This window comes from Petromyzon marinus, chromosome 62 (genome assembly GCF_048934315.1).
Source record: "Petromyzon marinus isolate PM22_M1 ecotype Great Lakes invasive population chromosome 62, UKy_Petmar_22M1.pri1.0, whole genome shotgun sequence".
Classification (NCBI taxonomy): domain Eukaryota; kingdom Metazoa; phylum Chordata; class Hyperoartia; order Petromyzontiformes; family Petromyzontidae; genus Petromyzon; species Petromyzon marinus.
The window spans coordinates 2,824,397-2,842,537 of NC_133728.1; the positions used below are offsets into that span (position 1 = coordinate 2,824,397).

Consider the following 18,141-nt stretch of genomic DNA (forward strand, 5'->3'; position numbering starts at 1 on the left):
CCACCACCATTCACCACTACTACCACCACCATTCACCACCACTACCACCACCATTCACCACAACTACCACCACTATTCACCACAACTACCACCACCATTCACCACCACTACCACCATCATTCACCACTACTACCACCACCATTCACCACCACTACCACCATCATTCACCACTACTACCACCACCATTCACCACCACTACCACCATCATTCACCACCACTACCACCACCATTCACCACAACTACCACCATCATTCACCACAACTACCACCATCATTCACCACAACTACCACCATCATTCACCACCACTACCACCATCATTCACCACCACTACCACCATCATTCACCACCACTACCAACATAATTCACTACCATTCAACACCACTACCACCACCATTCACCACCACTACCACCATAATTCACCACCATTCACCACCACTACCACCACCATTCACCACCACTACCACCACCACTACCACCATCATTCACCACCATTCACCACCACTACCACCACCATTCACCACCACTACCACCACCATTCACTACCACTACCACCACCATTCACCACAACTACCACCACCATTCACCACCACTACCACCATAATTCACCACCACTACCACCATCATTCACCACCACTACTACCATCATTCACCACCATTCACCACCACTACCACCACCATTCACCACCACTACCACCACCACTACCACCATCATTCACCACCATTCACCACCACTACCACCACCATTCACCACCACTACCACCACCATTCACCACCACTACTGCCGCCACTACCGACGGGCGCTGAACCACGGTCGTTCGCGTTGATTCACGCAGAGCCCCGACTCTGCCGCTGATGAGACGCTGACGGCCGAAACCAGTCATTGCCTTTAAATTTCGATTTAAAGCTTTCGTGACTGCAGGGATTCATATGCTTGGTTCGTTCGGTAAAGTCACCACCACGTAGAAGGGAAACAATAAAATAATAAAAATATAAAACAACAAAATTCTCACGACGTTTTGACTGCAACACGAGCAATCATCGTCAGGTGTGTAGAAGGGAAACAATAAAATAATAAAAATATAAAACAACAAAATTCTCACGACGTTTCGACTGCAACACGAGCAATCATCGTCAGGTGTGTTGCCCTTCTACGTGACTTTACCGAAAGAACCAAGAATATACAGTCATTGCCTGTTAAAATCAGCGGTTTGCCAGCATTGATTCAACCTGAGCCCCACTCTGCTGCTGATGAGACGCTGACGGTCGAAACCCGGTCCCAAGTTTCACTTGTGTTTGAACCAATGCTGCGTAAGCGCCCTGAGCGATGAAGCTCTTTCTTACACGCTTTCATTTAACTCGCTGTCTGTTGTTGTTGTTGTATCCTCAAATCTTGTAACTCAATGTTAACCCAATTCCCAATGTGGTATCGACTGCAAACTTGGTATACTTGTGTCACACTGATGACAATACTATATTCTATCATAAAAAATAAATAAAAATATTTTGAAACATTATTTTTTATATGTTACGTTTCGGCTTGGGTCTAATAGGCCACGGTCCCCTTACGTTGTGGCAAGCTTCGGCGCCACTTCCTGGAGTCGTGGAGTTCTGCCACTACTCGTACGGTACATTTCATAAAAGCGTGTTTAAAAAAAAAAGTTTTTTTTTAAATATTGCTTATTTCAGAAGCAACCTGGCCACAGATGACAGCCAAAGTGAGTGGCTTGTCCACACTTCCGATGAGCATGGTCGACCACGTACGGCGCGAAAGAAGTTCAACACGCTTGCCGACGTAATCACGTGGACATGCATAATAGCAGACAATTATTAATCTAAAACGCGTGACGTCGATTCTAGGCGCGGAGGGATAAACCGGAGGAACCAGAGAACAATCCTCGTGACCACGTGCTAGAGAGAAAACAAAAGCAAACTCCAAATATGCAGTGCGCCGTCAGGATCAAACCCACGACCTCCTGCGTAACAGGCGAGGGAGATAACATCGTGGCCACCGCTCGTCTATCCACGGCGCCACGGTGGCTAGGAGATGTTGACTACCTCGCCTGGTCTACAGGAGGTCGTGGGTTCGATCCCGACCCTGACGCCTGCTGCTGTATATTTGGAGTTTGCGTGTCTCGCCCTCATCATCATCATCACGGTGGCTAGGAGATGTTAACTACCTCGCCTGGTCTACAGGAGGTCGTGGGTTCGATCCCAACCCCTGACGCCTGCTGCTGCTGTATATTTGGAGTTTGCGTGTCTCTCTCTCACATCATCATCACGGTGGCTAGGAGACGTTAACTACCTCGCCTGGTCTACAGGAGGTCGTGGGCTCCATCTCACGGTGGCTAGGAGATGTTAACTACCTCGCCTGGTCTACAGGAGGTCGTGGGTTCGATCCCGACCCCTGACACCTGCTGCTGCTGCTGTATATTTGGAGCTTGCGGTGTCTCTCTCTCTCTCTCTCCCCCCCCCCCCACCGTGGTCGAGTGGATTTCTCTCCGGGTCATCCGGCGTTTCGCCCCTCCACGATTAGAATGAACGGTCGCGCGTCGCACAGCTATTCGGCTGCTGTACATGTCCACGTGATGACGGCGACGACGACAAGAGCCCGCCACTTCGTCGAGCTAGGCCAGGGTCGCCTCTGCAAAAGAGCGACCACGCAGAGCGGCTCCGCGGGCGAAGGGGAGGGGGCCTTGCGCCTGGTGAAAATTACAGAGTTTGACGAGTTGGGTTTATCCGACAGTTACCGGTCGTCGCCAAGTTGACCTTCGCCATCCTGCGAGCCCCTTCGGCGTGCCGCGACGACGCCGCCGCCGCCGCCGGAGCCGTAGCCGGAGCCGTAGCCCGTGGCCCCGCGTGGCACGGCCCGCCGCTAGGTTGGCTCCGTGAGAAGTGAGGGAGGTGGGAGCCGCCCCCGGCGGCGGTGGTGGCCGTGGCGGTGGTGGTGGTGGTGACGGCGCTGGACGGGCACCATCGGTAGCCGGGGTTTGCTCGCAGGAACGCATCCTTGTACTGCGTGCGAGAGAGACGGAGAGCGAGAGAGAAAGTCAATTATCTCTCTCTCTCTTTAGACAGATAGTCTAGAACTGCACCATAGACTCAACACTGCACCATAGACTCAACACTGCACCATAGACTCAACACTGCACCATAGACTCAACACTGCACCATAGACTCAAAACTGCACCATAGACTCAACACTGCACCATAGACTCAGCACTGCACCATAGACTCAACACTACCCATAGACTCATCACTGCACCATAGACTCATCATTGCACCACAGACTCATCACTGCACCATAGACTCATCACTGCACCATAGACTCATCACTGCACCATAGACTCAACACTGCACCATAGACTCAACACTGCACCATAGACTCAACACTGCACCATAGACTCATCACTGCACCATAGACTCATCACTGCATCCTAGACTCAACACTGCACCATAGACTCAACACTGCACCATAGACTCAACACTGCACCATAGACTCATCACTGCACCATAGACTCAACACTGCACCATAGACTCAACACTGCACCATAGACTCAACACTGCATCATAGACTCAACACTGCACCATAGACTCAACACTGCACCATAGACTCAACACTGCACCATAGACTCAACACTGCACCATAGACTCAACACTGCACCATAGACTCATCACTGCACCATAGACGCATCACTGCACCATAGACTCAACACTGCACCATAGACTCAACACTGCACCATAGACTCATCACTGCACCGTAGACTCATCACTGCACCATAGACTCATCACTACACCATAGACTCATAACTGCACCGTAGACTCATCACTACCCATAGACTCAACACTGCACCATAGACTCAACACTGCACCATAGACTCATCACTACACCATAGACTCATAACTGCACCGTAGACTCATCACTGCACCGTAGACTCATCACTGCACCATAGACTCAACACTGCACCATAGACTCAACACTGCACCATAGACTTAACACTGCACCATAGACTCATCACTGCACCACAGACTCAACACTGCACCATAGACTCAACACTACCCATAGACTCATCACTGCACCATAGACTCATCACTACACCATAGACTCATCACTGCACCACAGACTCAACACTGCACCATAGACTCAACACTACCCATAGACTCAACACTAGCCATAGACTCAACACTGCACCATAGACTCAACACTGCACCATAGACTCATCACTACACCATAGACTCATCACTGCACCGTAGACTCAACACTGCACTGTAGACTCATCACTGCACCACAGACTCATCACTGCACCACAGACTCAACACTACACCACAGACTCAACACTGCACCATAGACTCATCACTGCACCACAGACTCAACACTGCACCATAGACTCAACACTACCCATAGACTCATCACTGCACCATAGACTCATCACTACACCATAGACTCATCACTGCACCACAGACTCAACACTGCACCATAGACTCAACACTACCCATAGACTCAACACTACCCATAGACTCAACACTGCACCATAGACTCAACACTGCACCATAGACTCATCACTACACCATAGACTCATCACTGCACCGTAGACTCAACACTGCACTGTAGACTCATCATTGCACCACAGACTCATCACTGCACCATAGACTCAACACTGCACCATAGACTCAACACTGCACCATAGACTCATCACTGCACCGTAGACTCATCACTGCACCATAGACTCATCACTACACCATAGACTCATAACTGCACCGTAGACTCATCACTACCCATAGACTCAACACTGCACCATAGACTCAACACTGCACCATAGACTCATCACTACACCATAGACTCATAACTGCACCGTAGACTCATCACTGCACCGTAGACTCATCACTGCACCATAGACTCAACACTGCACCATAGACTCAACACTGCACCATAGACTTAACACTGCACCATAGACTCATCACTGCACCACAGACTCAACACTGCACCATAGACTCAACACTACCCATAGACTCATCACTGCACCATAGACTCATCACTACACCATAGACTCATCACTGCACCACAGACTCAACACTGCACCATAGACTCAACACTACCCATAGACTCAACACTAGCCATAGACTCAACACTGCACCATAGACTCAACACTGCACCATAGACTCATCACTACACCATAGACTCATCACTGCACCGTAGACTCAACACTGCACTGTAGACTCATCACTGCACCACAGACTCATCACTGCACCACAGACTCAACACTACACCACAGACTCAACACTGCACCATAGACTCATCACTGCACCACAGACTCAACACTGCACCATAGACTCAACACTACCCATAGACTCATCACTGCACCATAGACTCATCACTACACCATAGACTCATCACTGCACCACAGACTCAACACTGCACCATAGACTCAACACTACCCATAGACTCAACACTACCCATAGACTCAACACTGCACCATAGACTCAACACTGCACCATAGACTCATCACTACACCATAGACTCATCACTGCACCGTAGACTCAACACTGCACTGTAGACTCATCACTGCACCACAGACTCATCACTGCACCACAGACTCAACACTACACCACAGACTCAACACTGCACCATAGACTCATCACTGCACCACAGACTCAACACTGCACCATAGACTCAACACTACCCATAGACTCATCACTGCACCATAGACTCATCACTACACCATAGACTCATCACTGCACCACAGACTCAACACTGCACCATAGACTCAACACTACCCATAGACTCAACACTACCCATAGACTCATCACTGCACCGTAGACTCATCACTGCACCGTAGACTCATCACTGCACCGTAGACTCAACACTGCCCATAGACTCATCACTGCACCATAGACTCATCACTGCACCATAGACTCAACACTGCACCATAGACTCAACACTGCACCATAGACTTAACACTGCACCATAGACTCATCACTGCACCACAGACTCAACACTGCACCATAGACTCAACACTACCCATAGACTCATCACTGCACCATAGACTCATCACTACACCATAGACTCATCACTGCACCACAGACTCAACACTGCACCATAGACTCAACACTACCCATAGACTCAACACTACCCATAGACTCAACACTGCACCATAGACTCAACACTGCACCATAGACTCATCACTACACCATAGACTCATCACTGCACCGTAGACTCAACACTGCACTGTAGACTCATCACTGCACCACAGACTCATCACTGCACCACAGACTCAACACTACACCACAGACTCAACACTGCACCATAGACTCATCACTGCACCACAGACTCAACACTGCACCATAGACTCAACACTACCCATAGACTCATCACTGCACCATAGACTCATCACTACACCATAGACTCATCACTGCACCACAGACTCAACACTGCACCATAGACTCAACACTACTCATAGACTCAACACTACCCATAGACTCAACACTGCACCATAGACTCAACAATGCACCATAGACTCATCACTGCACCATAGACTCAACACTGCACCATAGACTCATCACTGCACCATAGACTCAACACTGCACCATAGACTCAACACTACCCACAGACTCAACACTGCAACACAGACTCATCACTGCACCATAGACTCAACACTACACCATAGACTCAACACTACCCATAGACTCATCACGAGAGAGGTCCGGCGAGCACACACGGCGTCACGTCGTCACCTCGCGGGCCAGATCGGTGTAGACTTGCTTCTCGGGGGGGGGCAGCCCCCCCCACCACTCGGCCAGGATCTTGGTGGCGCCCCGGTTGTCGAGGCGTGGGTGGCGGGCGCGCACGATGGCGCGGTGGCGCTTGCAGAAGATGAGGAAGGCGTTCATGGGCCGGCGGGCGCGGCGCCCCGAGCCCCCCGCCTCCTCCTCCTCCTCCGCCTCGGAGTCGGAGCTGGCGCTGCCCATCTGGGGGAGGGAGGGCGGTGGGGCACGGGGTGGGGGGGAGACAGCCGTGAGGATGGAGGTGGAGGGAGGCGAGGGAGCGAGGGTGGGAGGGAGTCGAGGGAGGGAGGGAGGGTGGGAGGGTGGGAGGGTGGGAGGGAGGGAGGGAGGGAAGGAGGGAGGGTGGGAGGGAGGGAGGGAGGGAGGCGAGGGAGGGTGGGAGGGAGGGAGGGAGGGTGGGAGGGAGGGAGGGTGGGAGGGAGGGAGGGGAGGGAGGGAGGGAGGGAGGGAGGGAGGGAGGGAGGGAGGGAGGGGAGGGTGGAAGGCGAGGGAGGGAGGGAGGCAAGGGAGGGAGGGAGGGTAGGTGGGAGGGAGGGAGGGTGGGAGGGTGGGTGGGAGGGTGGGTGGGAGGGAGGGAGGGAGGCGAGGGAGGGTGGGAGGGAGGGTGGGAGGGAGGGAGGGAGGGAGGCGAGGGAGGGATGACAGTGACGCTGGTTACCGCGACGATGGCGACCACGACTCGCCTGCTGGCCGTTGTCGAAGCTGTGGGCGTCGACGTCCGGGTGGGGTTCGGCCGCGCGGCCGCAGTCGCCGGAGAGAGGCCGATGGTGCCAGTGCGGCAACATCCGCCTGGGTCTCCCAGCGCCACCGCCGTCGCCGCCACCGGCACCACCGCCGCCACGACCCACCGCCAATTTTCTAGCGCCAGCTGTGCCGGGCAATTGGCCTCGACGTCCGCCCGCCACCATCACCGTCGCGCTGTGGGGGTGGGGGTGTGGGGGGGTGTGGGGGGGTGTGGGGGGGGTGGGGGGGGGGGGTGGGGGGGTGGGGGGAGTGGGGGGTGGAAGAGAAGAAGGGCAAGGAGATGGAGGTTGTTCGGGGTTCAAGGTTCAAAGGTGGAAACGCTTGAATGTCGGCCGAAGCTGTCCAGGGCTGAGCTCCAGAAACTATCCCCACCCCCACCTATTCCAATGAGAATTCAAGCCCTGGTTTTCGAAGGGATGAAGCCGGGTTCCCAAGTGTAGCGAGTTGATGGTCTTAGTCACCATAGACTCGCACAGAGACCCGTAGACTCACACAGAGATCCAGACTCACACACAGACCCGTAGACTTACACAGAGACCCATAGACGCACACAGAGACTCATAGACTCACACAGAGACCCACAGACTCACACAGAGACCCACAGACTCACAAAGAGACCCATAGACTCTAAAACCCTTAGACTCACAGAAAACCATAGACACGCTTAGAAACCTACTCACACAGAGACGTATACACTCACACTCAGACCCATAGACACACAGAGTCACCCATACACTCACATAGAGACCTATACATTAACACTAAAGACCCCATAGACTCACATAGAGACCCATACACCCACTTAGAGACCTGCACACACAGAGACGTCTACACTCACGCAGAGACCCAAAGACTCACACTAAAGACCCATAGACTCACAGAGACCCATACACTCACACAGAGACCCATAGACTCACACTAAAGACCCATAGACTCACACAGAGAACCCATACACTCATACAGAGACCCATAGACTCACATAGAGACCCATACACTCACTCAGAGACCCATACACTCACACAGAAACCCATACACTCACTTAGAGACCTGCTCACACAGAGAGACCCATAGACTCACACAGAGACCCATAGACTCACACAGAGACTCACAGACTCACACAAAGACCCACAGACTCACGCAAAAGACCCATAGACTCACACAGAGACCCACAGACTCACACAGAGACCCATACACTCACTTAGAGACCTGCTCACACAGAGAGTCCCACAGACTCACACAGAGACCCACAGACTCACAGAGAGACCCAGAGACTCGCACAGAGGCCCATAGACTCACACAGAGACTCACAGACTCACACGGAGACCCACAGACTCACGCAAAAGACCCATAGACTCACACAGAGACCCACAGACTCACACAGAGACCCATACACTCACACAGAAACCCATACACTCACTTAGAGACCTGCTCACACAGAGAGACCCACAGACTCACACAGAGTCCCACAGACTCACAGAGAGACCCAGAGACTCGCACAGAGACCCATAGACTCACATAGATACCCATAGACTCACACAGAGACCCATAGACTCACACAAAAGATCCATAGACTCACACAGAGAGACCCATAGACTCACACAGAGACCCACAGACTCACACAGAGAGACCCATAGACTCACAGAGAGAGACCCATAGACTCACACAGAGACCCAGAGACTCACACAGAGACCCAGAGACTCACACAGAGACCCACAGACTCACACAGAGACCCAAAGACTCACACAGAGACCCACAGACTCACAAAGAGAGACCCATAGACTCACACAGAGACCCATAGACTCACACAGAGACCCATAGACTCTCACAGAGATCCATAGACTCACACAGAGACCCATACATTCACACAGAGACCCATAGACTCACACAGAGACCCATAGACTCACACAGAGACCCATACATTCACACAGAGACCCACAGACTCACACAGATACCCATACACTCACACAGGGACCCATAGACTCACACAGAGACCCATAGACTCACACAGAGACCCATAGACTCACACAGAGACCCATACACTCACACAGAGAGCCATAGACTCACACATAGACTCGTACACTCAAACAGAGACCCATAGACTCATACAGAGACCCATACTCACACAGAGACCCATAGACTCACACTAAAGACCCATAGACTCACACAGAGAACCCATACACTCATACAGAGACCCATACACTCACATAGAGACCAATAGGCTCACATAGAGACCCATAGACTCACTCAGAGACCCATACACTCACACAGAAACCCATACACTCACTTAGAGACCTGCTCACACAGAGAGACCCACGGACTCACACAGAGACCCACAGACTCACACAGAGAGCCCATAGATTTACACAGAGAGACCCATAGACTCACACAGAGACCCAGAGACTCACACAGAGACCCACAGACTCACACAGAGACCCATAGACTCACACAGAGACCCACAGACTCACAAAGAGAGACCCATAGACTCACACAGAGACCCATAGACTCACACAGAGACCCATAGACTCACACAGAGACCCATAGACTCACACAGAGATCCATAGACTCACACAGAGACCCATAGACTCACACAGAGACCCATAGACTCACACAGAGACCCATAGACTCACACAGAGATCCATAGACTCACACAGAGACCCATACATTCACACAGAGACCCATAGACTCACACAGAGACCCATAGACTCACACAGAGACCCATACATTCACACAGAGACCCACAGACTCACACAGATACCCATACACTCACACAGAGACCCATAGACTCACACAGAGACCCATAGACTCACACAGAGACCCATAGACTCACACAGAGACCCATAGACTCACACAGATACCCATACACTCACACAGAGACCCGTAGACTCACACAGAGACCCATAGACTCACACAGAGACCCATAGACTCACACAGAGACCCATAGACTCACAAAGAGACCCATAGACTCACACAGAGACCCATAGACTCACACAGAGACCCATAGATTCACACAGAGACCCATAGACTCACACAGAGACCCATAGACTCACACAGAGACCCATACACTCACACAGAGACCCATAGACTCACACAAAAGACCCATAGTCTCACACAGAGACCCATAGACTCACACAAAAGACCCATAGACTCACACAGAGACCCCATAGACTCACACAAAAGACCCATAGATTCACACAGAGACTCATAGACTGACACAGAGAGACCCATAGACTCACACAAAAGACCCATAGACTCACACAGAGACCCATAGACTCACACAGAGCCCATAGACTCACACAGCGTCCCATAGACTCACACAGAGACCCATAGACTTACACAGAGACCCACAGACTCACACAGAGAGACCCATAGACTCACACAGAGACCCATAGACTCACACAAAAGACCCATAGACTCACACAGAGACCCATAGACTCACACAAAAGACCCATAGACTCACACAGAGAACCCATACACTCATACAGAGACCCATAGACTCACATAGAGACCCATACACTCACTCAGAGACCCATACACTCACACAGAAACCCATACACTCACTTAGAGACCTGCTCACACAGAGAGACCCATAGACTCACACAGAGACCCATAGACTCACACAGAGACTCACAGACTCACACAAAGACCCACAGACTCACGCAAAAGACCCATAGACTCACACAGAGACCCACAGACTCACACAGAGACCCATACACTCACTTAGAGACCTGCTCACACAGAGAGTCCCACAGACTCACACAGAGACCCACAGACTCACAGAGAGACCCAGAGACTCGCACAGAGGCCCATAGACTCACACAGAGACTCACAGACTCACACGGAGACCCACAGACTCACGCAAAAGACCCATAGACTCACACAGAGACCCACAGACTCACACAGAGACCCATACACTCACACAGAAACCCATACACTCACTTAGAGACCTGCTCACACAGAGAGACCCACAGACTCACACAGAGTCCCACAGACTCACAGAGAGACCCAGAGACTCGCACAGAGACCCATAGACTCACATAGATACCCATAGACTCACACAGAGACCCATAGACTCACACAAAAGATCCATAGACTCACACAGAGAGACCCATAGACTCACACAGAGACCCACAGACTCACACAGAGAGACCCATAGACTCACAGAGAGAGACCCATAGACTCACACAGAGACCCAGAGACTCACACAGAGACCCAGAGACTCACACAGAGACCCACAGACTCACACAGAGACCCAAAGACTCACACAGAGACCCACAGACTCACAAAGAGAGACCCATAGACTCACACAGAGACCCATAGACTCACACAGAGACCCATAGACTCTCACAGAGATCCATAGACTCACACAGAGACCCATACATTCACACAGAGACCCATAGACTCACACAGAGACCCATAGACTCACACAGAGACCCATACATTCACACAGAGACCCACAGACTCACACAGATACCCATACACTCACACAGAGACCCATAGACTCACACAGAGACCCATAGACTCACACAGAGACCCATAGACTCACACAGAGACCCATACACTCACACAGAGAGCCATAGACTCACACATAGACTCGTACACTCAAACAGAGACCCATAGACTCATACAGAGACCCATACTCACACAGAGACCCATAGACTCACACTAAAGACCCATAGACTCACACAGAGAACCCATACACTCATACAGAGACCCATACACTCACATAGAGACCAATAGGCTCACATAGAGACCCATAGACTCACTCAGAGACCCATACACTCACACAGAAACCCATACACTCACTTAGAGACCTGCTCACACAGAGAGACCCACGGACTCACACAGAGACCCACAGACTCACACAGAGAGCCCATAGATTTACACAGAGAGACCCATAGACTCACACAGAGACCCAGAGACTCACACAGAGACCCACAGACTCACACAGAGACCCATAGACTCACACAGAGACCCACAGACTCACAAAGAGAGACCCATAGACTCACACAGAGACCCACAGACTCACACAGAGAGACCCATAGATTCACACAGAGAGACCCATAGACTCACACAAAAGACCCATAGACTCACACAGAGACCCATAGACTCACACAAAAGACCCATAGACTCACACAGAGACTCATAGACTGACACAAAATACCCATAGACTCATACAGAGACCCATAGACTCATACAGAGGCCCATACACTCACAGAGAGACCCATAGACTCACACAGAGACCCATAGACTCACACAGAGACCCATAGACTCACACAGAGACCCATAGACTCACACAGAGAGACTCATAGACTCACACAGAGAGACTCATAGACTCACACAGAGACCCACAGACTCACACAGAGACCCATAGACTCACACAGAGACCCACAGACTCACACAGAGAGACCCATAGACTCGCACAGAGACCCATAGACTCACACAGAGACCCATAGACTCACACAGAGACCCATAGACTCACACAGAGACCCATAGACTCGCACATCGATACCCATAGACTCACACAGAGACCCGTAGACTCACACAGAGACCCATAGACTCACACAGAGACCCATAGACTCACACAGAGACCCATAGACTCACAAAGAGACCCATAGACTCACACAGAGACCCATAGACTCACACAGAGACCCATAGATTCACACAGAGACCCATAGACTCACACAGAGACCCACAGACTCACACAGAGACCCATACACTCACACAGAGACCCATAGACTCACACAAAAGACCCATAGTCTCACACAGAGACCCATAGACTCACACAAAAGACCCATAGACTCACACAGAGACCCATAGACTCACACAAAAGACCCATAGATTCACACAGAGACTCATAGACTGACACAGAGAGACCCATAGACTCACACAAAAGACCCATAGACTCACACAGAGACCCATAGACTCACACAGAGCCCATAGGCTCACACAGCGACCCATAGACTCACACAGAGACCCATAGACTTACACAGAGACCCACAGACTCACACAGAGAGACCCATAGACTCACACAGAGACCCATAGACTCACACAAAAGACCCATAGACTCACACAGAGACCCATAGACTCACACAAAAGACCCATAGACTCACACAGAGACCCATAGACTCACACAAAAGACCCATAGACTCACACAGAGACTCATAGACTGACACAGAGAGACCCATAGACTCACACAGAGACCCATAGACTCACACAGAGACCCACAGACTCACACAGAGACCCATAGACTCACACAGAGTCCCATAGACTAACACAAAAGACCCATAGACTCACACAGAGACCCATAGACTCATACAGAGGCCCATACACTCACAGAGAGACCCATAGACTCACACAGAGACCCATAGACTCACACAGAGACCCATAGACTCACACAGAGACCCATAGACTCACACAGAGAGACTCAGACTCACACAGAGAGACTCATAGACTCACACAGAGACCCACAGACTCACACAGAGAGACCCATAGACTCGCACAAAAGACCCATAGACTGACACAGAGAGACCATAGACTCACACAGAGCCCCATAGACTCACACAGAGACCCACAGACTCACACAGAGACCCATAGACTCACACAGAGTCCCATAGACTAACACAAAAGACCCATAGACTCACACAGAGACCCATAGACTCATACAGAGGCCCATACACTCACAGAGAGACCCATAGACTCACACAGAGACCCATAGACTCACACAGAGACCCATAGACTCACACAGAGACCCATAGACTCACACAGAGACCCATAGACTCACACAAAAGACCCATAGATTCACACAGAGACTCATAGACTGACACAGAGAGACCCATAGACTCACACAAAAGACCCATAGACTCACACAGAGACCCATAGACTCACACAGAGCCCATAGACTCACACAGCGACCCATAGACTCACACAGAGACCCATAGACTTACACAGAGACCCACAGACTCACACAGAGAGACCCATAGACTCACACAGAGACCCATAGACTCACACAAAAGACCCATAGACTCACACAGAGACCCATAGACTCACACAAAAGACCCATAGACTCACACAGAGACCCATAGACTCACACAAAAGACCCATAGACTCACACAGAGACTCATAGACTGACACAGAGAGACCCATAGACTCACACAGAGACCCATAGACTCACACAGAGACCCACAGACTCACACAGAGACCCATAGACTCACACAGAGTCCCATAGACTAACACAAAAGACCCATAGACTCACACAGAGACCCATAGACTCATACAGAGGCCCATACACTCACAGAGAGACCCATAGACTCACACAGAGACCCATAGACTCACACAGAGACCCATAGACTCACACAGAGACCCATAGACTCACACAGAGAGACTCATAGACTCACACAGAGAGACTCATAGACTCACACAGAGACCCACAGACTCACACAGAGAGACCCATAGACTCGCACAAAAGACCCATAGACTCACACAGAGACCCATAGACTCACACAAAAGACCCATAGACTCACACAGAGACCCATAGACTCACACAAAAGACCCATAGACTCACACAGAGACTCATAGACTGACACAGAGAGACCCATAGACTCACACAGAGCCCCATAGACTCACACAGAGACCCACAGACTCACACAGAGACCCATAGACTCACCCAGAGTCCCATAGACTAACACAAAAGACCCATAGACTCACACAGAGACCCATAGACTCATACAGAGGCCCATACACTCACAGAGAGACCCATAGACTCACACAGAGACCCATAGACTCACACAGAGACCCATAGACTCACACAGAGACCCATAGACTCACACAGAGAGACTCATAGACTCACACAGAGAGACTCATAGACTCACACAGAGACCCACAGACTCACACAGAGAGACCCATAGACTCGCACAGAGACCCATAGACTCACACAGAGACCCATAGACTCACACAGAGACCCATAGACTCACACAGAGACCCACAGACTCACACAGAGAGACCCATAGACTCACACAGAGAGTCCCATAGACTAACACTGTCACCAATGAATGTTGAACAAGAGATCTACAGAGCAAATATATTCTCAGTCCCACCTTGGGGTTGTCGATTTTCCCGTGGACTTTTCCACAACCGACTCCGGGGGAGGATTTGGAGGCTTGAGGCCTCCTCCAACCATGATTCTGTAATTACAGAATTACAGAATCATGATCACAATCATCATCATCACCATCATCAACGCTGTCACCATCATCGTGACGGTCATCACCACCATCGTGTTGTGTTTAGGTTGTTGTTCTTCCCCGCACCTCCTATTAGCACGGTTGGCTACGTACGGTGGTGCGAAAGAAGTTGAACATCCATACATCATCATATCGATGATCGTATTGATACATCATCGTATGAATTATCAGTCATAACTATCATATTTCTCAATGCCATCGTCAAACTCTACGAGCATTATTTATTCCAAGAGCTATCACAATAAAGCATTACCATCATCATCATTACCATCATTACCAGCAGCAGCAGCGGCAACACAACCATCACCACCGTGATAGCCAACTAAAAGCATCACCCTCACCTTCATCATCATCTGCATCACCGATGCCACCATCAACTACACAGTCTGACACGTACACGATGACACACAGGCAAAGGTCCCCCGCGTAAAGCCTTAACAGACTGTTGGGGCAAGTGCTGTTAGCGAGCAGCACCTATGAAGGCCAGAAGGGCACACGAGGGGGTGGGTGGCCAGCACCACGCCCGGCCGCCTTTGTCTCACTCAGTGACGATGTTTGCGCACCACACCAGGTACTCAATTTTAGGCTGAGGCGATCTAGGGGAGGCCCAGGACTGTTTCGGATAATCGTCACCGGCGTTGGCCGCGATCGGGAATCGAACTCGGGTCGCCGGGTTCGAGACGCAGCGTAGCGCTAACCGCTACACCACCGCTCCCTGTCAATGTGCGCATACACAAAGATCCCCCGTATAGCCTTAACAGACTGTAGGGGCAAGTGCTGTTAGCAAGGACCTATGAAGGCCGGAACGGTACACGAGGGGGTGGGTGGCCAGCACCACGCCCGACCGCCTTTGTCTCCCCAGTGGCGATGTTTACACACCGCACCAGGTACTCATTTGAGGCTGAGTCGACCTAGGGGAGGCCCGGGACCGGTTCAGATAATCGTCACTGGTGTTGGCCGTGAGCGGGAATCGAACCCGGGTCGTCAGGTTCATAGCGCAGCGTGCTAACCGCTACACTACCGCTCCACACACACACACGAGCACACACACCACACACAAACATAGAGAATACACACACACTGTTCGCTTATTATATCCCTGCCGTATGCACAATACATTATGCAGGGAGTACCATCCTTAATACATGAACCATTAACTTGTTTATGTAAGTACTGTACACGCATTTATGCAAAAGCACGTGTAGTTATGTGTACACAGGCTAGTGCGGAATGCTTGTTGTGTACCCACCACCACACACGCGTGTGCGTGTGTGGTGTTGGCCACGCACCCCCTCGTGCGCCCTGCCGGCCTTCATGGGTGCTCGCGAACAGCACTTGCCCCAACAGTCTTTTAAGGCTATACGGGGGACCTTTGTCTTCGTACGCAATAGCCATGATGATAACACACGCCTATGTTTGTGTGCATGTGCATGCAAATGCTTTAGCGAGTGATTGTGTATAGGTGTGTGTGTGTGTGCAAGTGCTTAGACATACACAACACCGTGTATATGTACGTGTGTTTGTTTAACTTCTTTCGCATCGTACGTAGCCAACCGCGCTAATCGGAGGTGTGCGGGGGGGAGGAGGAGAACAAACTATACAACAACAAGCGGTTCTAAAGAAACGAGTTTGTCAATCTGGATGATGATTTAAAAGCGGCATAGCTTTGCCAGTGCAACTCCTAATTTCGGGAGTGAGAGGGCCTAACAATGGTGGTGAGGCTAGGCGCTAAAGAAGGCCGCAGGCGCTGCTGTAGGCCAATGAGTTTCAAAGACAATGCCATATATCATCAGAGCGTGTTCGTTTGCATGCTTTGGCACAGGTACTGTGTGGTTAACGCAGACGTGATTCCCTGCAAAAGGTATCCATTTGGGTGTTTTTTTTTTAACATCGTAAAACAACTCCTGATTTTATTCGCCAGAAAAAAGTTAAAGCCTATTCGCATTTTTCATACTTTGATAACTGATTAAAAAAAAGGTATCCCATAGATACAGCTGCTAACGCCGAGCTTCAAGCGTTCTGATACGCGGCACTGTCTTTGTACCGTTTCGCCTTGTGGCGTCGGTCTCTCGTCTGACGCTGGTGGTGAGACTAGAACGTGAAGAAGAGGCTTGCATTATTACCAGAGCCATGTTTGTTTGCGTGTTTTGCCACAAGCGCGGTGTGGTTAATGCGGGACTTGCTTCCTTGCAAAAGGTATCTACTGGGTGCTTGAACATCCTTGACGCAACACCTGTTTTAATCACCAGAAAGGGTTAAAGAAGCCTACTCTTATAGGAACAGGTTTTACCCTTTTAACTGGCACAAAAACTGACACCTTTATTCAAGGCATCATGTCTGCAATAACCACAGCACAAGCAGTCAAAATGCAAACAAA

At 50.8% G+C, this 18,141-nt stretch overlaps 1 protein-coding gene across 1 annotated transcript in view; it reads right to left on the reverse strand.

Annotated features, from left to right (window-relative positions):
* LOC116955877 (uncharacterized) overlaps positions 1–15,700 on the reverse strand; it is a 38,841-nt gene extending 23,141 nt beyond the window's left edge. Inside the window, exons 1-4 of the mRNA XM_076053753.1 lie at positions 15,618–15,700; positions 7,464–7,698; positions 6,730–6,963; positions 2,748–3,012 (exon numbers count right to left, since the gene is read on the reverse strand). Coding sequence (XP_075909868.1) covers positions 2,748–3,012; positions 6,730–6,963; positions 7,464–7,698; positions 15,618–15,700 — 817 coding nt within the window. The remainder of the gene's footprint in view (positions 1–2,747; positions 3,013–6,729; positions 6,964–7,463; positions 7,699–15,617) is intronic.
* Between the last annotated feature and the right edge of the window lie 2,441 nt (positions 15,701–18,141).